Source organism: Sus scrofa, chromosome 3 (assembly GCF_054392235.1).
Source record: "Sus scrofa isolate SSC_HxYL_T2T_F1_AM1 chromosome 3, Sscrofa_HxYL_maternal_Yorkshire_Landrace_v2.0, whole genome shotgun sequence".
NCBI classification, from domain to species: domain Eukaryota; kingdom Metazoa; phylum Chordata; class Mammalia; order Artiodactyla; family Suidae; genus Sus; species Sus scrofa.
In genome coordinates this window covers 120,038,624-120,061,970 of record NC_139385.1, presented here as the reverse complement: position 1 = coordinate 120,061,970, position 23,347 = coordinate 120,038,624, and the positions used below count along the sequence as shown (strand labels likewise).

At 41.0% G+C, this 23,347-nt stretch overlaps 1 protein-coding gene across 26 annotated transcripts in view; it reads right to left on the bottom strand.

Annotated features, from left to right (window-relative positions):
* The window catches only part of SRD5A2 (steroid 5 alpha-reductase 2), a 205,286-nt gene that overhangs the window by 73,575 nt on the left and 108,364 nt on the right, over window positions 1-23,347 (bottom strand). For 14 of the 26 annotated variants that reach the window (XR_014839524.1, XR_014839526.1, XR_014839529.1 and 11 more), the window contains exon 1: window positions 4,432-4,751. The exons of 11 other annotated variants lie outside the window; for them this stretch is intronic. Coding sequence is in view for 4 of the 15 variants with exons in the window: in XM_021085840.2 (XP_020941499.1) it covers window positions 4,432-4,712 (281 nt within the window). In the remaining 11 variants the exon portion in view is untranslated. 26 annotated transcript variants of the gene reach the window in all.

Sequence of the window (23,347 nt, the reverse complement as noted above, 5' to 3'; positions counted from 1 at the left end):
AATGAGAGCCTGCTGTACAGCACTGGGAACTATATCTAGTCATTTGTGATAGAGGATAATGTAAGAAAAGGAAAGCATAAATATATGTTCATGTGTGCGTATGTGTGAGACTGGGTCACTTTGTTGTACAGTAGAAAATTGACAGAACACTGTAAACCAACTATAATGGAAAAAATAAAAATTATTTAAAATTTTTTTTAAATAAAAAGCAAAAATAAATTCAGATGGACTCTAATGTGTGCATTACACTCTGCTTCTGGATGTACAATGTGGAAGGTCACAATGCCAGCAACTTTTCACAATATAGTCACTTTCACTTGAAAAGAGATTTTTCTTTTTCATCCACATACCAAGGTCACACCCACATCTTAATAAAAAAAAATCAGCTTCTACAAGCATAATTGGTGGAACGACCATTGCATAAGGCACCAAGGCATCTTGAGAAAATGATCAATCAAGGAATGTGGGCAAAGGATCATTCCAGGCTGTAGTCAAGGTCAACGAGAGGTGAGGTAATTCTGACTTCAAGCAACTTTAGCAGTGGAATTAGGCAACATGCTTACACAGCAGTCATTTTCATGTTGCTAAACCATCCAACGTCCACAATAATAGATTCTGAGGGGAAGAGAATGATCTGAGTTGACTTAGCCATGCACTCTCAGCAATGATTTGTAAGTAATTGTTAGTTCTCCCACAATTCTGACTGCCTGTACTGATGTCAGTTCAGTCAACAAATTTTAGTGAGTACCAACTATGTACCAGCACTCTTCCATACACGGAGCACACGACCATGAATAAATGGCTGAGACAAAAACAAATGAGACAAAAATCCTTGCCCTTGTGTGAAAAAAGTGCAGTTTTACCTTCCATCCAATGGGACATATTGCTTTTCGAACAAGGCACATTTTGCAAAGGAGTCTAAGTTACAGCTGAGCCAGCCTTCTCCTGAACCCCTGTCCCTCCATTGTAGTCTCTGTGTCATAGCTATGCATAGGACAAATGTAAAGTCAAGGCATCTTTATGCTTTTTCCTTCGTGTACCCTCACTATTGAGCCAAATAATCCCTACAACTTCAGTGGAAAAATATTCACAACTTTTGAACCACTTCTTAGAATCCTGACTAAGAGAACAGCCATGGCTTCTGAAAAGAATTTAGGTGCAAAAAATGTACATCACAGCTTTATTTAACCAAGCCAAAACAAAAAGGCAAATTAAATGCCTATTTAATATAAATTATACTAAAATTTAATTAGAATTATTTAAAACTATAAAATAATGGATAGGTAAATTATTGCTTTTACATGAAATAACAAGCAACCACTAAGATGATATTGACAAAGATTTTATGATAATGTGGAAAATATTTATTATGAAAAGTAATTGAGCAGAACTAAAATCTGTATGTATTCAATATAGCGAGCATGTAGAAAAATCTAATGAGAAAAAAAAAGCCCTGACAGCAATGTTCCAAAATATTAAAAATTAATATACCCAGGAGTTCCTGTTGAGGCTCAGTGGTAAAGAACCCAACTAGTATTCATAAGGATGCAGGTTCCATCCCTGGACTCCCTCACTGGGTTAAGGATTCCATGTCACCATGAGCTGTGGTGTAGGTCACAGAGGCAGCTTGGCTCTCATATTGCTGTGGCTGTGGTGTGGGCTAACAGCTGCAGCTCCAATTCAACCCCTGGCCAGGTAACTTCCATATGTGGCACCTGCAGCCCTAAAAAGCAAAATAATAATAATAATAATAATAATATACTTAACATTTTGAAATTATGGGAATTTTTCTACTTTTTACTTCCCATTTTTTTTAGTAAATGTTCATTATTTTTATAATTTAAAAAATCAATTTTAAGCCTAAATACTAGTATTTAAAAGGCAAGAATGGGGCAACAAAAACAAATATAAAACAGTTTATCATGGAAGCTAAGGACCTGAGATCTGGATTCAAACTCCCTAGGTCTGAACCCTGGCTCCCTGGTTACTGTGTGACCTTGGGCAAATTACTTAACCATTTCTTGCCCACCCACCCCCCCATTTCCCATGTGCAAAATAGGGGTGATAATAGTGCCCACTTAAATGGGCTGGTATGAGGATTAGTAGATAATTCACATAGTGTTTAGCACAGAGCATAACCCCTTGTAAGCACTCCGAATGATAACAGAGTCAATAGTCCAGTAGCCTCAAAGAAAGAATTCACACAAAAGGAATGATGGACAAACAATATATTTTCATGCTTCAGAGGCAACTCACTCACCCGGAGTTGTGTTTTCAGTGGGCAATTTTCCCTCAGGCAGAACCAATCCCCAAATCTCTTATTTCTATTTTAAATTTTCCCCTGATGAAGATGGACAGTATGTTAATATTCACTTTATGCATATGACTCCTTGGTTTTTTAATATATTGGTCATAATTTATTAAAGCCCAAGTACCTGTTGGCTTTAAAAACAAGTCTAAAACTTATGCTAATAGGATTGTCAGAAAATACTCATCATCACTGTAAGATGAAATGAACTCATAAAAATATTATTTATGGTGCTAACAGACAGTAGTTAGGTAGAAGATAAATGCAGTTGTCTGATAAAACCATAGTTTTCTGTCAAATGTCTTTTCCCAAAACAATGAAATCAAAACCTGGTCTCTACTCTCTTGTACCCAACATCTTTCTTTAAGGGCAAACTGAATGACCTAAAGCTGGGTAAAATAAAGTGGTTTGAAAATATCTGCAGAATGGACACCCATTTATGAAATTTCAGTTCTCACTGCTTGCCAATAATTATCTTATTAAAAGAATGAGAATTCAGTTAAAATTGCATAACATTAGCCAGTTTAAAAAAAAAAAAATCCAGAGACAGAAGAAGGGATTATAAGGAAAGACAGGTTAAAACTTGTTTCTCTATGCTTCCTTTTCCTGAAATGAGGCATCGTTTCTTCCTTAAGTGACAGGACCATGCCTTTCAGTTTCCAGATGAGGTTTTTACCCTAATTTCTAATATAGATTTCCTTGATTTTTGATCCTATAAATTCTCTACTCAAAATAAAGCTGTGCTTCTGCTCCAGATCTTGATTCAGTCTGGCAACTTTTCTCTATCCGTGGACTCTTTTCTCCTTGAACCACGGAGTGCCACAGGCTTAGATTTCTTCTGTTTGTTTTTCTTTTTAGGGACTCACTCAGGGCATTGGAAGTTCGCTGGCTAGGGGTCCAATAGCAACAGCAGCTGCCTGACTATTGCCACAGCTACAGCAACAGCCAGATTCAAGCTGAGTCTTCAACCTACACCACAGCTCATGGCAATGGGGGATCCTTAATGCACTGAGGGAGGCCAGAGATGGAATCTGCATCCCCATGGATACTAGTTCCATCCCATGGGAACTTCCCCAGGTTTAATTTGAACCTGATTGGGCACTAGTTGTATCATCTTCATTCAGTCACTTAACCTCACATAGCCTTAGTTTCTTTGTCTATACTGTGGTCACAATAAATACATAACAAATACATAAATAAATACATAACACAAGATTACAAGGGTGCTACATGGGACAACAGATGCTAAATTACTAGACACGGTAGGCAACTAAATCATGCGCTCTTCCCTTCCTCTGAGTCTTTCTGAGCAGTTATGTTCTGAATTCTGAAAATCCCTGGTTTCTTTCCTGTCTTTCCTTCTCAGCCCAGAAGGCAAAGTTCTTCTGAACTTGGGACTTTAAATTCAGAAGAACATTTGAGCTCTAAGTTAACTTCAACGCATTCATACTTTGTGCCAGAGGAACTTGAAACAAGTTGGTGGTGAGCTTGGTCCCTTGAAGGTGAGCCCTGAGAAGTGGGGCTCTTGCTCAGTCCATTGGGTTTCCGTCACTGTTCTTTCCCACCACTGAGGTCCCGGGTCTAGCCCTGCCCATCTCCCTACCAAGATACGTTGATCCAGTCCCCCTGCGCTGAGTTTCCTTCGGAAGATGCCAATACCTAGACTCCCTCAAGATTCCAGAACCAGCCCACCCCAACCCTGGAAAGGAAAGGTGAAGGAAGAAAGAAAAGGGGTGGTAGGCGAGACGCCACAGGTGACAAGGGAGGGCACGCAGCTGGAGAAGGAACTGTCTGGGCCAACGGCTGTGCCCAGCCTGAGGCTTTCCAGCTCGCCTCCCGCCCTGCTCAACCTCTTTCCCCAGGGTAGTCAGAGGATTCGAAGCGGACCAGAGACGCGCCCAAAGACCAAGGAGAGTGAAGGCGGGGTCTGCCCGCAATCGCTTCTCCACTTGCCCGGGTCCGACCTACAGCCCGGCCGCGCCAGGTGCTCCCAGCGCACCGCACTCCGCGGGGCTAGCAGCCGCCGACGCCGCCCCTCGGCAGTGCTCCTTGCGCACCAGGCACCTGGACGCCCGGGAGTCTGGCAGTGCGCAGCGCTCCGCTCCCTCAGGGAAAAACGCTACCTGTGGAAGTAATGTGCGCAGAAGAGGCCCAGAAGCACAGTCGCAGGCGGGCCGAAGAGAGAACGGGGCTGCCCGGCGAGGATCCCCGCGGGCACCACGAAGGAGGGCAGCTCCTGCAGGAACCAGGCGGCACGGGCTGGCAGGCGGATAGCCGCGGGCGTCAGGCTCTCCGTGTACTTCCCGTAGCCAGAGGGCTCCGCGAAGTACAGGGCCAGTGCCCCCAGGGCAGCCAAAGTGGCGCTGCCCGCCAGCACCGGGCTCTGCTGGCAGCGAACAGGCATCGCGCCGTATTCCCCGCCAGTGGCTTCCGACAGAGCAGAGGAGAGCGCGGCCCCCACAGTCCCTTTATGGAACGACACCCCGTGTCCGCCCCTTCGTCTTTGGCTCCCGCCCCTCCATCCTGCCTCCCATCTCGCGGCGGCCAGCCCTGGCTCGACAAAGCAGTGATGCCCCTTTTGCATGGTGGAGAATAGACGAAGGCTTTTATGGAACCAAATACAGGTCCTGGCCTCTTCCGTTGGCCCATATCCGCGCCTTTGCCTGCGCACCCTCTCCATCGCCTGCCACTGTTCTCCCCCTCTAACTGGCCTTCGAAGATTTGTTCTTTAACCATCAATCTCAAATGCTGCAACTTCTGGGACTAGGAAATAAGAGAAAACCACAGGGATGATTTAGCCGTGGTCTTTCTCTCGCCCTAACACACCTGTGTGCTCGCCACGCAGCCCCCACACTCGGACCATCCCCAGCCAGCATCTCCCAAACCCCTCCGGTTCCCTGCGCTCCTTCACCACCCGCCCGCTCCCCTTCTACCCAACCCAGCATCCTTCCTGCGACCCTGGGCCAAGAATCCAGACACGTCCCGCTTCCCCCAGACCTTCTGCGTCAAGGCACCGCGCTCATGGGCTACTTTCAGCATCAGTGCTTCCTCCGCATACTCATCCCCAGGCAGGTACCAGCCTCTCCCAGGCCCTAGTTCCTCCTCAGTCTCCTTCTGGTAAAGAGTCACGGTGGCCGAGTATAGGTGCAGAAGCAAGATTTCGACTCCAGTACTGATCCTGTCAGTCTGCCCTAGCCTCTCTTCTTCCACGGGACTCTGGCTAATGCCTAGGGCTTCCCCCGCAGGAAGCTCTCTCCCATCTCCTCGAGCTGACTGAGTTCCATATGATGATGCCACTGAAAGAGTGGCTGCGCTCTGAACACCTAGATGCGCTTCTCCTCTTGTATTTGCCGCCCTTCTCTCCTTCTTCATACTCTCCTTCTTCATCTATTTCCACTTCCCTTCTCTGATTCAGTATCCAGACTTCTTTGACTCACTTCTTCATATGTTTTGCACCCCTTTTTTCTCCAGATTCCTCCTCCCAGGTTGACCTCATCTTCCCACCTGCTGTTTACCCTCATTATCTTCTTGCTCCACCTCCCTTGATTGCTTTATCCTTATAATTTTCTCCTCTAGTCTCTACTTCAAGCTCCACTCCAGGCTTTCCTATTCTTTCTTTCCCCTTTCTTGGGCACTTTCTTCATCCTTTGCCCTTAGCTCCCACTCTCTACCTCTCAGGAGACCCACTCAAGTATTTCTCCATCCACTCCTGCCCTGTCCTAGCAGCTCTCCCAATGAAAGGTAAACACTGTCCCATCTGCCCAGTTTGGCAATGTTTCCTAATTCCTGGGACATGGTGGTGTATGGTGATGCTTTAGTAGAAAAGAGCACCATCTGCTTGCTGAAGAGGTGTTTATTGCCTCCCTTTTAGATTAAAAATTACTTTGTAATCATGCTTCAGTTTTCACTGATCACCAGGTAGGAACCACCCATGCTGGCTGAAGCACTCTCCATGGAGTGACCAGGTATCAACTCTCACAACTCCCTAGAGCTGTGTTTGCACTGGCTTTACAGATCCAGTGCCAAATTCCTCATTCACTACCTGCTAGTTGAGGACACCAAAATCTAGAACTCCAGCAGAGACAGGAGCTTCTGATCTGCATTTCCTCCCTACTGCACAACTCTACTTGGATGTGCTTCAGAGACCTCAAATTCAACCCTACCCCACACTAAACCAATTTACCTTCGCCTTCACCCTACCCTATCCAACTCAGATCCTCCCAGGTGCATTCCTGGTTACCTCTTCTCTGTCTCCTGGGAGGCGGAAGGCTGGCTTGCAGACTCAGGAAACTAGATTTCTTGGTACCACACAATATCAGGCAGTGTGACATTTCAAACCCAATTCAATGGAATATCTTTTTAAATAAACTTTCTCCTGTCTTAATTTCCTCCTCTCTTCTAAGTTTGCCCAAGTTTGGTTCTCATCATCTTTTTTCCACTACTATTATTAGTTCGCTTTCACTGCATAACAAAAGTCATTTTGCGCCCCTAAAAGTCATTTATCTTCAGATTACGCATCTGTGAGTCAGATGGAAGTAGGCTGTCCCAGAGTAAGCTTAGCTGATCTTGTCTGTGCTCACTCATTCATCTGTGGAGCAAGTGAGGCTGAGTTTGGATGGAGAAACTTAGCTGAGACAGCTCTGTCCACCTGGCTTTCATCCTAGCATGACTGAACTAGCTCTGTCATGTCTATACACTCTCAACAGTAGAAGCGTAAGAGTACAAGAAACACAGAAGACCTCTGGAGGCTGAGGCCAAGAACTAGGACACTCTTCCCATTTGTCCTATTGTCCAAATCAAGTTATATGGTGGATTTCAGACTCAGAAAGTATTTCAAAGTTACATGGCAAAAGACAGTGTGGTACAGGGAGAAGTAGAGAACTAGGATCAATAATACAACTGTTCCGTATTATATGTATAAGAGCCCAAATTGTAAATACATGACTTGAGTGATTTGCACAACTTGAACACATTCTTGCAACAGCATCTAAGTCAAAAAACTGTTTACTAGCATACCAGATGTTCTTCTCATGCCTCCTTACATCTCCTTCCAGACTTCTAACACCATAGTTATGCTTTTGAATTTATATAAAATAATCATACGGTATGTACTTTTTTTGTGTTTTAATAGTACCCAAGATTTTTTAAATAAGATATGATAAGACACACACACATGGAAATGACTGTCATGAAGGAAGTTTATACTCACAGATCCCCAGAAATAGGAAGCACAGCAAGCCACACAAGACCACACAGGGAAGAATCAGGATCATTCAGGAGGCAGGAGTAAAAGGAAAATGTGGATATGAGCTTTTATTGTGGTTTCTACAGGAAGGACTGTATGTGGTAAGGTAAGTGGGCTTAGGACTGGCTAGTTTGAATAATTTCTTGGTTGTAGAAGCTATCTCTAGTTGTCTAGTGCCTTGCACAGGAGTGATTGGGGCAGGGGAATAGTGGTCCAGAGTATAAAAGCTTGATATAAGAGGTGACTGGGATATGGCTAGTGTGGTGGGGGGTGTGAAAGAGAGAGAGAGAAAAACAGAGAGACCACCTGGGAAATTCAGTAGTGATCCCAGAAGGTCATGCTTTAGTGGTAGGAATTTTTTTGTGTGTGTGCCTTTTTGCCTTTTTAGGACTGCACCTGTGGCATATGGAAGTTCCCAGGTAAGGGGTCGAATCAGAGCTACAGCTGCCAGCCCACACCACAGCCACAGCAACACAAGATCCAAGCCATATCTGCAACCTACACCCTAGCTCATGGCAATGCCGGATCCTCAACCCACTAAGTGAGGCCAGGGATCGAACCCACAACTTCACGGTTCCTAGTTGGATTAGTTTCCGCTGTGCCACGTTCCATGTGGAACTCCACATATATGTTAGACTTTTTTAATACACTTTTCACAGAAGAGTAATATTTCATCATATATGTATACTACACCTTCTTAATCCATTCATCCACTGATGGACACTTAGGTTGTTTTAGTATCTTGGCTGTTGTGAAATAACATTGCAGTAAACATAGGATTGCAGATATCTTTTTTGATAACCAGTTTTTATACTATTTGGATATATACCCAAAAGTGGAATTGCTGGATCTTATTGTAGTTCTATTTTTAACTTTTTGAGAAACCTCCACACAGTTTTCCATAGTGGCTGAACTAATTTATGTTCCCACCAACAGTGTACAAGAGTTTCCTTTTCTCCACATCTTTGCCAACAATTATTATCTCTTCTCTTCTTGATGATAGCCATATTAACAGGTGCGAGATGACGTCTCGTCATGGTTTTTATTTGCATTTTCTTAATGACTTGTGATGTTGAGCATCTTTTCATGTACCTATTAGCCATTTGCATTTCCTCAATGGAAAAATATCTATTCAGTTCCCTGGCCCAGGCTTTAGTTGGGTTCCTCCTTCTTATTGTTGTTAAGTTGCATGAGTTATTTATATATTTTGGATATTAATCTATTGTCCAATATAAGGTTTGCAAATATTTTCTCCATTACATATATTGCTTTCATTTTGTTGATTGTTCCTTTTTCTGTACAGAAGCTTTTTAGTTAGATACAGTCTTTTAGTTAGATAAAGTCTTTGAAGCTTTTTGGTTTAATATAGTTTATTTTTTTTTCCTTCATTGCTTGTTGCTTTGGATGTCATATTAAAAAAATAATTCCTAAAACTTGGAGTTCCCGTCGTGGCTCAGTGGTTAATGAATCTGACTAGGAACCATGAGGTTGCCGGTTCAATCCCTGGCCTTGCTCAGTGGGTTAAGGATCCGGCGTTGCCGTGAGCTGTGGTGTAGGTTGCAGACACGGCTCGGATCTCACGTTGCTGTGGCTCTGGCGTAGGCCAGTGGCTGCAGCTCCGATTAGACCCCTAGCCTGGGAACCTCCATATGCCACAGGAGTGGCCCTAGAAATGGCAAAAAGACAAAAAATAAAATAAAAAATAATAATAATAATTGCTAAAACTGATATCAAGAAGCTTCCTCCCCTGTTTTCTTTTAGAAATTATGGTATCAGGTTGTATGTTAAAGTCTTTAACCCACTGCAAGTTAATTTTTGTAAACAGTAATAATATAGGGGTCCGATTTTATTTTTCTGCATATCCATCTTTCCCAGCATCATTTATTAAAGTGATTATCCTTTCCCCATTGAATTCTCTGGCTCCTCTGTCAAATATTAATTGACTGCAGGGAGTTCCCTTGTGGTGCAGGGGGTTAAGTATCTGGCTTGGTCAGTGTAGCAGACCAGATCACTGCTGTGGCATAGGTTTGACCCCTGGCCCTGGAACTTCCGCATGCCACAGATGCTCCCAATACACACACACACATTTTTATTTTTTAATACCTATATTAGATTAGTTTGATTTGCAATGAAAGTTATAAAAGCTATCCAGTGGAGAAAAAAAAAATGGTACTGAAAAAGTTGGATCTCTCTATGGAAAAAAATGAACCTCAACTCTTCCTTTCCATTATTTACAAAATCAATTTTAAAAGATTATAGATATAAATGTATGAACTAAAACTATTAAAATTCTAAATGAAGACATAGCATAAAATCTTTGTGAAAATGGATTAGAAAAAGATTTCTTTAAAAAGATACTCCAAAGAACAAAGTATTAAAAAATAATAAATATCAACTTGAGATTAAAATCTTTTTCTTTTTCCAAAGATACAGTTAAGAAGACAAAATGGCAAAAAGACATAACATGCTCTTGGATTGGAAGAATCAATATTGTCAAAATGACTATACTACCCAAGGCAATCTACAGATTCAATGCAATCCCTATCAAATTACCAAGGACTGGAGTTCCGGTCGTGGCTCAGTGGTTAACAAATTTGACTAGGAACCATGAGGTTGCGGGTTCGATCCCTGGCCTTGCTCAGTGGGTTAAGGATCTGGCGTTGCCGTGAGCTGTGGTGCAGGTTGCAGACGCGGCTCGGATCCCGCATTGCTGTGGTTCTGGTGTAGGCCGGTGGCTACAGCTCCGATTGGACCCCTAGCCTGGGAACCTCCATATGCCGCAGGAGCGGCCCAAGAAATGGTAAAAAAAAAAAAAAAAAAAAATTACCAAGGACATTCCACAGAACTAGAACAAAAAATTTTTAAGTTTGTACAGAAGCACAAAAGACGCAGAATAGCCAAAGCCATCCTGAGAAAGAAAAATGGAGCTGTAGGAATCAAGCTCCCTGACTTCAGACTACAACACAAGGCTCCAGTCACCAAAACTGTATGGTACTGTCACAAAGACAGACATATAGATCAGTGGAACAGGAGAGAAAGTCCAAAATTAAACCCATGCACCTACAGTCAACTGATCTATGACAAAGGAGGCAAGAATATACAATGGAGAAAAGACAGCCCCTTCAATAAGTGGAGCTGAGAAAACTGGACAGCAATATGTAAAAGAATAAAATTAGGGAGTTCCCTTCATGGCTCAGTGCTTAACAAACCCAACTAGGATCCATGAGGATGTGGGTTCAATCCCTGGCTTTGCTCAGTGGGTTAAGGATCAAGCATTGCCGTTAGCTGTGGTATAGGCTACAGACACAGCTTGGATCCTGTGTTGCTGTGGCTGTGGTATAGGCGAGCAGCTACAGCTCCAATTCGACTCCTAGCCTGGGAACTTCCACGTGCTGCAAGTGCGGCCCTAAAAAGCAAAAAAACTTTAAAAAATGTTTTTAAAAGATGGAAATTAGAACACTTTCTAACACCACATACAATAACAAACTCAAAATAGATAAAGACCTAAAGAAAAGACCAAATACTATTAAACTCTTAGAGGAAAACAGGCTGAACACTCTCTGATATAAACCACACAATATCTTCTCAGATCCACCTTCTAGAGTAATGACAACAAAAACAAAAATAAACAAATGGGACCTAATTAAACAATTTTTGCACATCAAAGGAAACCCTAAACAAAACAAAAAGACAACCCACAGAATGGGAGAAAATATTTGCAAGTGAATGGACTGACAAGGGATTAATCTCCAAAATTTATAAACACCTTCTGCAGCTCAATACCAAAAAAAAAAAAAAAATCAAAAATGGGCAGAAGATCTAAACAGACAATTTCCCAAAGAAGACATATGGATGGCCAAAAACCACATGAAAAGATGTTCAGCATCACTAACTATTAGAGAAATGCAAATCAAATCTACTATGAGGTACAATCTTACACTGGCCAGAATGGCCATCATCAAAAAGTCTACAAACAATAAATGCTGGAGAGGGTGTGGAGAAAAGGGAACCCTATTACACAGCTGGTAGGAATGCAAATTGGTGCAACTGCTATGGAAAATGGTATGGAGATTCCTCAAAAAAGTAAAAATGGAATTACCATTTTATCCAGCAATTCACTCCTGGACATCTATACAGAGAAAACCATGACTTGAAAAGATACCCGTAGTCCAATGTTCATTGCAGCGCTATGTACAACAGCCAAGACATGGAAGCAACCTAAATGTCCATCGACAGAGGAGTGGATCCAGAAGATGTGGTACATATACACAATGGAATATTACTCAGTCATAAGAAGGAACGAAATAGTGGCATTTGCAGCAACATGGATGGACCTAGAAATTATCATGCTAAGTGAAGTTAGTCAGACAGTGAGACACCACAATTTCATATGCTATCACTTACATGTGGTCTAAAAAAAGGATACAATGAACTTCTTTGCAGAACAGATACTGACTCACAGACTTTGAAAAACGTATGGTTTCCAAAGGAGACAGGTTGGGGGATGGAGGGATGGGCTGGGAGTTTGGGAGGGAAATGCTATGAAACTGGGTGGTTGTACAACTATAAATGTGATGAAATTCATTGAGTTATAAAAGAAAGGAGACTAAGTGGCAAGCCATACATTTAGAAGACATTTTTGTCACACATATATTCAACTAAAGAATTGTATCCAGAATACGTAAATGACTTTTACAATTCAATAATTAGATGACATACAACCCAATTAAAATGGGCAAAATATTTTAGGTGACACTTCCTAAAGAAGATCTACAAATAGCCAATAAGCACATGCAAATATGTTCAACATTATTAGTCATCAGAAAAAAAAGCAAGTTAAAAACAATGTGATAGTACTGTATACCCACGAGAATGGTTAAAATTTAAAAGAGTAAAAATCGGCATTCCCGTCATGGCTCAGTGGTAATGAACCTAACTAATATCCATAAGGATGCATGTTCAATCCTTGGCATCACTCAGTGGGTTAAGGATCTGGTGTTGCTGTGAGCTATGCTGCAGGTCCCAGATGCAACTTGGATCCTGCTGTTACTGTGGCTGTAGTGTAGGTCGGTGGCTATAGCTCTGATTCAACCCCTAGCCTGGGAACTTCCATATGCCATGGGTCAGCCCTAAAAAGCCAAAAAAAAAAAAAAAAAAAAAAGAAGGAGGGGGGAGGAAAAGAAAATCTCATATATTGAGATACAAAATGAAATAACCACTTTGGAAAGCAGCATGCAGTACCTTATAAAGTAAACACACATGTACCGTGTGATCCAGTAATTCTTCTCATTTGAGTATTTACCCAAGAAGGAAACAGATATCCACACAAAACATGCATCTGAATGTTGAAAGCAACATTATTCTTAATAGCCCCAAACTAGAAGCAACCCAAATGTTCACTAACAGGTAAATGGATAAAAAAACAAATTGTGGTATAACTATACTATGGACCACTATTCATCAATACAAAGGAACAACATACATACATGGATGAATCTCAAAAACATTATGCCCAAAAAAAAAAATTATGCTGAGAAGTCAAACACAAAATATTAAGTAACACATATCAGTAGCACACACACATCCAGTTGACAACCAAAAATATGTCTAGATATTGCCAAATATCCCCTGGGGAGAGAAAACTGCCCTCAGTTGAGAATCATTTGTTTAAATATAGTTGAGGTTTTGGTACTTAACATATATAGACAGTTAATATTGTCTGTATATATTTGTTCCATTTAGTTAAGGAAATATTATAATCTGATTATTTCATTCCCTTTGGTGAAAAATAAGTCATACCAATTTATGTTCTGATGGATGAATGGATGGATGGATAGCTGATTGACTGATAGGCAGATAAGCAGGTAGATAGAAAAGTAAACAGATTTTATCTATTTTTGTGCAAATCAGAAGAGCAATTTGTGAAAAAGCAGCAAAGTCTAAAGTAGAAATAGAGAGGCAGAATCTATTAAAAATATTGATCTTTTTTTTTTTTTTTTTTTTTTTTTGTCTTTTTGCCATTTCTTGGGCCGCTCCCTCGGCATATGGATGTTCCCAGGCTAGGGGTCGAATCGGAGCTGTAGCCGCCATCCTTCGCCAGAGCCACAGCAACGCAGGATCCGAGCCGTGTCTGCAACCCGCACTACAGCTCATGGCAACGCTGGATCCTTAACCCACCGAGCAAGGCCAGGGATCAAACCGGCAACCCCCACAGTTCCCGTTGTGGCTCAGTGGTTAACAAATCTGACTAGGAACCATGAGGTTGCCGGTTTGATCCCTGGCCTTGCTCGGTGGGTTAAGGATCCAGCGTTGCCATGAGCTGTGGTGTGGGTTGCAGACACGGCTCGGATCCCACGTTGCTGTGGCTCTGGCGAAGGATGGCGGCTACAGCTCCGATTCCACCCCTAGCCTGGGAACCTCCATATACTGCAGAAGCGGCCCTAGAAAAGGCAAAAAGACAAGAAAAAAAAAAGAAATAAAAAGTATGGTTAGGCAACTTTAGTTCTTTCAGAGGAGAATCATGAAATCTAGGTTTTTACATTTTTTTTCTTCTGAATTTAGCAGGAAATCAGGTTTCTTTTTTCAGTGCCCAAATCCCTTACAATTAATGACCACCTTCTTTCTTTAGCCTTAATTAGAAATTCCTAAAGAAACATTAAATCTGGAATTATTCATGTTATTATCTTCGCCAATAATTTTTAGAGTCACTTTCTGTTGACTGCATCCAAAGATTCCCTAAATAACAGAGTATCATACTGAAAACAACTATTCATGAGTTTCCCTCAAAACCACATCTGTTTCATGGATGGAGATGTGTATCACACAGATTCAAATTTGTTCTCTCTGGGCCTTCCCTGCTACTTTCTTTTTCATGAATCTTTGGAAACATTACTCACGTCCTTCATTAACTAATCGCTTTTTTTGAACATTCCAGGCTAGGAAGAACAATTTTGTCTCCCTAAGCTTTTGTTTCAGTCCATAAAATAGGAAGTTTCAGGAAGTGTAGAGAAAAGAGAGTTTCTTTCCTCTCCTTTCACTTATTCTCCCTAGAGGAGCAGTGCACAAAGTGGGGGTGATATGTCTGATGAGGAGATATGGAGAAAGATAAATGCATATGTAGCCTAGGGTCTCTTTCTCCTGTTTTTGGAGCAACTCTCCTTGTGATGCTAGCAGACTTCTCTCTTCTAAGTGTTGCTTATGGAAACAAGCTCTGGCACTGAACCTGAGAGAGAGGAAGTCTTGAGGTATTCTAACTCCTCCATCTTAGTGTGGGTAAGCCAATTCAATTCAAGAGAAAAGTATGAGGAGTTCCCTGGTGGCTCAGTGGGTTAAGTATCCGGAATTGTCACCGTGGTGGCATGACTTTGATCCCTGGCCCAAAACTTCCATATGCCATAGGTGCAGCCAAAAAATATAAAATGAAAGTAAAATAAAAGTGTTTTTTTAAAGAGAGAAAAAAATTAAGAATTCTAATAGGGACTAGAGGTCAAGGATGTGTTCTCCAAGGAAACCTTACCAATGAAACCAGTATTTTGATTTATTGTCATTATTTGGGTTTTTATGAGAGAAGAATTTTTCTAAAGGTAGATTCCACTAATAGATGAATGGCATAAGTATCTAAATTTTTAAATTCAAGAGATCTTATTTAAGTAACACCAAAATTCATCTTATCTGCTTGGAAAACTCCTAAGTATTCTTCAAAACCCAGATCAAATTTACCTCTCCTAGGAAGCCTTCCTGGAAAGAATTAATCACTCCCTATTCCAAGTATTCATGGCATTTTCTGCATGTCTGTTCTATGCCACTTGCCACAGTTTTCACAAGTTTCTGTTCATGCGGCTCTTTCTTTTGTTAGAATGTGAGCTCCTTAAAAGCAATGTAGCATAACTGCTAACTAAGATAATGGGCTTACAGTTCAACAGTGGCTCTTTCCTGACTGTTAATCACTGTATGACCTTGAGTATCTGATAACCTTTCCAAGACTAATTTTCTACATCAGTAAAATGTACATGATACTACTGTAATGGGCAATGGTTTTTAAGATATAAGTGACATAAGCCAATCTAAAACTAGTTAAGAAAGAACACATACACATATGTATATATACATATATATTCACAGTGGGAGGCCCAAAAGTGGGTCCAAGGCAAGGCTGGATCCATCATCACTAGACTCTCCCAAAAATCATCTATTAACTCTGCTTTCTTCTGCTTCATTCTCAGGCAGGTTATTCTAGCAGCTCCAGATTTAGCTAGGCCTTAGTTCTTGCAATCTAAGAAGTAGATTCCTCTATGAAGAGATCATTCTCCTAAAAGAACTCTACCCCCAATTAGGTCATATTCCTGAAAGAAACACTTTCCAAAGGTACATCATGCACCCTTAATGGGGTACATCATGTGCCCATCCTGAGGCCAGGAGGCTTTCATTGACCTAAAATTCACATGGAGTATGTGTATGTGCATGGACACGGAGGGTCAGAAGTTAGTCACAGTGCAAAAAATAGAAACTACCCAAACTATTTCAAGCAGAAAGGTTTGTCATACAGGGAATTACAGAATTGTTGGAAGGAATTGGAGTAAAATCGAGACACTGTTGCTGGGCTTCAAAAATCACCTCACTATTGACTTCACAGTCACACCACTGCAACTGAGATGTAGAGGTCTAGAAACTACTGTCAGCATCTTAATGTGTGCCTCATGAAGTTGGTGAACATACAGTGGAAAGTGGGTTCTGGCAACTGCTAAGACTCTCTTTTGCAGAGCCCTCTCATAGCCACCACCGGGGCAAGTGGGCTGGCCTTGATCTCCTTTTCACATTCTAATTCTCATGGGAATGCATCTTGCTGGCAGAACCTAAATCACATCCAGAACCCTAACTGCAAAGGAGTGTTATTTGGACTAGTCCTGGTAATACAAGATTGTAGAATGGAGGGATTTGGATGTTGACCAGCAACAAGCAGTACTGAACACTGGCAACCAAAAGTAACAGACCAAATAACTGGTTTTAAATACCTACTTTAATACACACTTCACAGTTTCACATTTGTCAACCAACATATATGAATTATAATAACCAATTTTTCCCATGTGGAATTCTAACTTCTTAATGCATTTGCAGGTAGGAGGAAGAGTTCACTTCTTAGTTCCCATGAATAATGCTTTATAGTAGCTAAATTGTTATAAACAAAAATATCGGGGCAACTATCATCACCAAACAATTTTAATTCATTACCCAAAAATCTGCTAAGTGAAAAGATGTTAAATGGGTAAACATTCCGTTGATTTCAATGAGAATAATCAGGAGGAATTTCAAACCCAATTTCACCAAAAAGTATCAATTAATGCTGAAATATCTTCATATACATAATATATAGCATTTTTAAAAGAACTTAAAATGAAATTCTAAAAAGGTTTTTGTATTCACTAAAGAAGAGAAAGAAAAGCTGACAATAGGTGGTAGTTGGTTGTGAGGGCTACAATGGAGTAACTCATTGGAAGGCACAGTTTTCTTTCTGCACAATTTTGTTCATAAATATTTCAACATTTGGTGGATATGCCTATCGTACATTCAAAATGCACTCAATAATGAAAAGAAGAACATAAATGGAACAAAATAAAAGCTAAATATAAGAATATTTTGAAACATACAGAATCTTGCCCACATACATCACACTAATGAGTCATGCTACTTCTTTACTCCTCTTGCTTAGCATATGTACATAGAGCAAAATATCTGGGGCTCATCCAAATGCACTGTGCAATTCAAATATGTTCCATGTGCTATTTTCTGTTAGAAACTGTTCTGTCAAGCAAATTGATGAGCCCTTGCCTAAAATCATATTATTGAAATGTTACTTCTTTATGGCATTTCATTTAATGTGTTTTATGGTGAAAGGCCATACCAAAAATGTCCAAATAGTGATATAATTTTTCAACAATTATGTCCCAAGGTCCTTAATTGCACAGTTGTTATGTAAGGTAAGTCTCTACTTGAAAAATCTGAAGTACATAATTTCAATAAATTTACTTGCATTGGGAGGAGGACCTTAAGGCTCATAGGATCACATTAAAAATGGAATTAATATATGTAAAGCATTTAGAACTAGGCTTGACACATAACAAGGGATTTATTAGTATTAAAAAATATTAGTCTAAAATTTTAAATGTGATATTCCACTTCCAGTTTAAAATCAAATTAAAAACCATAATGGCGAAACATTTAAGCTATTGATGCTGGGCCAGGACAATATAAAACAACACTCTTGGGAATACCAATCTTGCAAACACTGAATAATAAGCAATTGCAGTCTACTAGTAGGGAAAGGGCAAGTGTATAAAGAGATGCCTTCTGTTGTATAGGCATATAGGAAAGTCCAAAAGCCTAGACTGAACCAGGAATACTGAAATAAAGTTGTTTACACCCTAGAATTCACCCAAAACAGGATAACAGAGAGGAACTTGAATATAATAATGCACTAAAGGAAGCCAAATGCAAATTCTGAGTAGATAGACTCAATGCTACACACACTAACAGTCAAACAGAGTAAGATATATTCTCATCTCCAGACATAAATACCATTTTCTTCATTTTCTACTGTTCTATAAACAATACGAAACACTGATTCAAAAAGGTGAGACACAGAGAAAGACAAATACCATATGATATTACTTATATCTGGAATCTAATATAAGGAAACAAATGAACCTTTCCACAGAACAGAAACTCATGGACATGGAGAACAGACTTGTGGTTGCCAAGGAGGAGGGGGAGAGAGTGGGATGGACTGGGAATTTGGGGTTAATAGATGCAAACTGTTGCCTCTGGAATGGATAAGAAATGAGATCCTACTGTATAGCACTGGGAACTATGTCTAGTCACTTATGATGGAGCATGATAATGTGAGAAAAAAGAATGTATATATGTATGTGTGACTGGGTCACCTTGACAGAACACTATAAACCAGCTATAATGAAAAAAAAATAAAAACTGACAGAACACTATAAACTAGCTATAATGAAAAAAATAAAAATTGACAGAACACTATAAACCAGCTACAATGAAAAAAATAAAAATTATTTAAAAAATAATAAGTAAATAAAATGTTTACAAGAGCAGTATAAAAAAAAGTTTTAAATTGTGAGACACAAAAAAGAAAGATATACACAACCCATGATAATAGATAGAGCAATCAACAGAAATAAACCCAGAGGTGACTCAGATGTTGGAAGGAACAGGTAAAGAATTCAACAACTAAAATTAGCATACTAAATTCTGTAGTGAGAAAGGCAAACAATCTGCATGAATAGGGAAATTACAGAAGAGAGGAACTACAAGAAAGAGTTAAGTGGAAATGCTAGAAATAAAACACATGAAATTAGAGATGAAAAAATTATTTTGGGAGTTCCCATTGTGACACAGCAGAAACGAATCTGGCTAGTATCCATGAGGATGCAGGTTTGATCTTTGGCCTTGCTCAGTGGCCTTGCTAAATTACCGTGAGCTATGCTGTAGGTCACAGATGCGGCTTGGATCTCACGTTGCAATGGCTGCAGCGTATGCCAGCAGCCGCAACTCCAATTCAACCCCTAGCCTGGGAACCTCCATATGCCCACAGGTGCAGCCCTAAAAAGACCAAAAAAAAAAATTATTTTGACAGGCTTATTATTAGACTGGATAGTTCCAAGAAAAGAATCATTGAAGGGAGGGCTCAAGATGACAATGCTGGAAGACTCTGTACTTACCTCCTTCCATGGACACAACTAATCTACCACTACATATGGAATAACTCCCTTGGAAAGGGACCTGATAACTGGATGAAAAAAGCCTCCACAATGAAGTGTAAAAGGACAGAATAGATACAGGTAGGAGAGACAGAGGTATGGTCGCACCAAGGAAAAACCTTCCTCCAGCTGTGGTGATTTATAATCAAAAGGGATCACAAAGGTATAGATATTTTCCCAGAGGCATGAGGGAATTCATATTCCACATCAGGTGTCCTAACCTCTAGATTACTCAAAGGAGAGACAAGTGCCCAAAACATTCAGCTTTGAAAACCAATAGGGAATATCCCCAGGAAAATTAGAAAACTACAGCGAATGTAAAAACCCACTCTTAAATGGCTCATGTGCAACCTCAACCCCCAAACCAAGCACAAAGACACCAGATTGAAAAGGACATGGACCGTAGATAAAGGACATCTACTTAGTAACCCTGAAACATCAGCCAGAGAGGTAGAAACCCGCTTAAATGATCCCTGGAGACTGACACACTGGCAGGAGCCATTTTTGCAATCTTAGGCTACCTTACTAACAACAGACTAGTCGAAATGCCGTTTTGAAATTCTCCCTCTTAATGTTAGTGTGAGTGGGTGCACCCCACTGAAAGCTCTGCCCACATCTGTGCCCTGGTTATATGTTCACTGGCACACCAGCACACACAGCAGTCAAGGGCAGGCGTCACAGCCAATCCAGGGGCCACTCCTACCCATCAGCATAATACAGCAGCCACAACCAAGTCCTGCAGCTAGTCCAGGGTAGAGCTCCACTCACCAGTAAACCATAGCAGCTGTTATTGGGCCCTCATTCAGAAGTAAAGGAGAGACCGGAGTTTCCCAGATAAATAAAGCTGAAGGAGTTCATCACTGCTAAACTAGCCCTATGAAAACCATTAAAAATATTTCTTTAAGCTGGAAAGAACTGGCACTAATTAATAATAAGAAAATATACAAAACTAAAAAATTTCATTGGAAAAAGTAAATATATGATAAAGGTAGTTGCTTATAAAGCAAGCATAAAGATAAAAGACAAAAGTAGTACAAATAACTAAAAGTTACAATAACTAAAAAAGGGATGCACAGAATAAAGATAAAATGTGTCATCAAAAGTATAAAATGTGGGAAGGTAGCATAAAAAGATAAAGCTTTGGAATGCATTCCAATTTGTTTCTACCAACTTAAAATACATTCCTACTCATAAGTGAACATCACAGTAACTATAAGGAAACAGTTATAGTAAATATACAAAAGAAAATGAGAAAGGAATCCAAACATAACTTTTAAAAACACCATAATGCAAGGTAAGAGAAAAAAAGAAGAAAGGAACAGAGCGGAACTACCAAAACAGCCAGAAATAAACAAAAAATGGCAATAAGAACATACCTATAAAGAAATACTATAAATATAAAAGACTAAATTTGCCAAGCAAAAGACATAGAATCAGGAGGAGTGCCAAGATAGCAGAGTAAAAAGACCTTGAGCTCACCTTCTCCCATGGGCCACCAAAAATAGAACTATTTATGGAACAACTATCAATGAGAATGACCAGAAGACTAGCAGAGAGAGCTCCTACAACTAAAGATATAATGAAATAACGAGATAGGTAGGTGTAATGGAGACATGGTATTGTCCAGTAAGTGCACAAATGAGAGGTTAATCACAATTGCAAAGACTCTCCCCAGGGAGTGAGGGATCCGAGACCTATGTCGGCTCTCCAGCCTGGGATATCTGTACCAGGAATAAGAGCCCCTAGAACACTTGGCTTTGAAGACCAGCAGGGCTTGCTTTCAGGAGAGCAAAAGGGCTGTAGGAAACAGAGACTCCTCTTACAGGGTGCAGACAAAATCTCGCACACTCCAAGATCCAGGGGAGAAGTATTAATTTGAAGGAGCCTGATTCAGACCCATGTGCTAATCTTTGAGAGCCTCCAAGAGAGGCAGAAGGCAACTGGAACATAAATGGTAGTGGCCATTTTGGGAAGTTCATTCTACCTTGAGAAAGGACACTGGTGTGTACAAACACCCTTTTGGAGTCCTCCCTCTAGCTTATTATTGCAGATGGCTGGCACTAGCCTCGGGACCCATCTAGGCCAAGGAGCTACCCAAACAGGGACACAGTCCTAGTCACCATTAGGCTGGCTGTTATAGGGCCCCTGAACCCCCAGTCACCTTAGGATTTGGCCACACACACTAGAGAGCCAAGAACACAGTTCAGCTCACCAGCAAGCTGACACCACATTGGGGACCCCTGGGCCCATAGCTAGACACCATCTAAAAGTGGGCCAGCATTAGCCACAAGATGTGGCTTCCAGGTCTAGGATCCCCCACAGCTTTACAGCCAGCCATCACAGTTGTGGTTCTATTTACCAGCAGACTAGCAACAGCTCCAGGACCCCATGGCATCACACTAGCCCTGTCTAGAACAGGGCCACCCATCAGCATGCCAGCATTAGCCCTGAGACCCCTGGGCCTATTCTTGCTCACCAGTGGGATTATACCAACCCCAGGAACCCTTAGCCCCACAGCCAGCCACCTCTAAACCCAATTCCAGCCATAAGCAGACCAGCACAGTCTGGAAACACCACCCATCAGACCCTCTCTCACCAGCATCAGCCATGGGGCCCTCACAGCTCCACTGCCAACCACCCCAGGACCATATCTGCCCACCAGCAGCTGGTACTGGCACCAAGATTCTGGTACCCAAAACAAGCCACCCCCATGACCTGGCCTCACCCACCAACAAGCAACACCAGAACACTAACCTCTGGCCATGTAGCCAGCCACACCAGGATCTGACTCTGCCCACCAGTGGTTGACAGACTTTTCACTAGGCAGTCCCTGGCAACCAATCTGGCCGGGGTCTAGCTACACCTACCAGTGCACAACAGTAGTCAGTTCACAAAAGAGAAGTGCCCGTGCAGATAATATAAAGGGCACTCTTAGAGAATCTAGCTCTGCTGACCAGAGAAGTGTGCTGCTGTGCCTCAGAGGATGTCTCCTACATAAAGACACTTCTCCAAGAGTTCCCGTCATGGCTCAGTGGTTAACGAATCCGACTAGGAACCATGAGGTTGTGGGTTTGATTCCTGGCCTTGCTCAGTGGGTTAAGGATCCGGCGTTGCTGTGAGCTGTGGTGTAGGTCGCAGATGAAGCTCAGATCTGGCGTTGCTGTGGCTCTGGTGTACACCAGCAGCTACAGCTCGGATTAGACCCCTAGCCTGGGAACCTCCATATGCCAAGGGAGTGGCCCAAGAAATAGCAACAACAACAACAACAACAACAACAACAACAAAAAAAGTCAAAAAAAAAAAAAACAGATAATTAGGCAAAATGGGGTGACACTTCCAAATAAAGAAATAAGACAAAAGCCCAGAAAAACTAAATAGAGATAAGCAATCTACTAATAAAGAGTTCAAGATAATGATCACAAAGATGCTCAATGAACTCAGGATCAAAATGGATGAATACAGTGAGAAGTCTTAAATAGAGTTAGAAAATATAAAAAAGAATCAAAGCTGAGGAGTAAAGTAACTGATATAAAAATACTCTAGAAGGAGTCAAGTAATTAGATGAAACAGGGGAACAGATTAGCAAACTAGAACACAGAGTAGTGAAAATCACTCAAGCTGAACAGAAAATAGCTGACTAAATGACAAAGAAGGCATAAGTGATCCGGAAGACAGAATAATGGAAATCACTCAATCAGGACATTAGAAAGCCAAATGAAAAAATAAATGAAAGCAATATATGAAATCTATGAAATAATATAAAACATTCCAACATATGCATAATAAGGGGTCCAGAAGAACAGGGAGAAAAGAAAATCAAAAATGTATTTGAAGAAATTATGGCTGAAAACTTTACAAATCTAAAGAGGAAAACAGATATCCAAGCACAGGTAGCACAGAGTGTCCCAAACAGGAGGCACCCAAGAAAACCCACACAAAAACATGTCATAAGTAAAATGATAAAAGTTAAAGAGAATTCTAAAAGCAGTAAGAATAGAAAGAAAAGAGTCATAA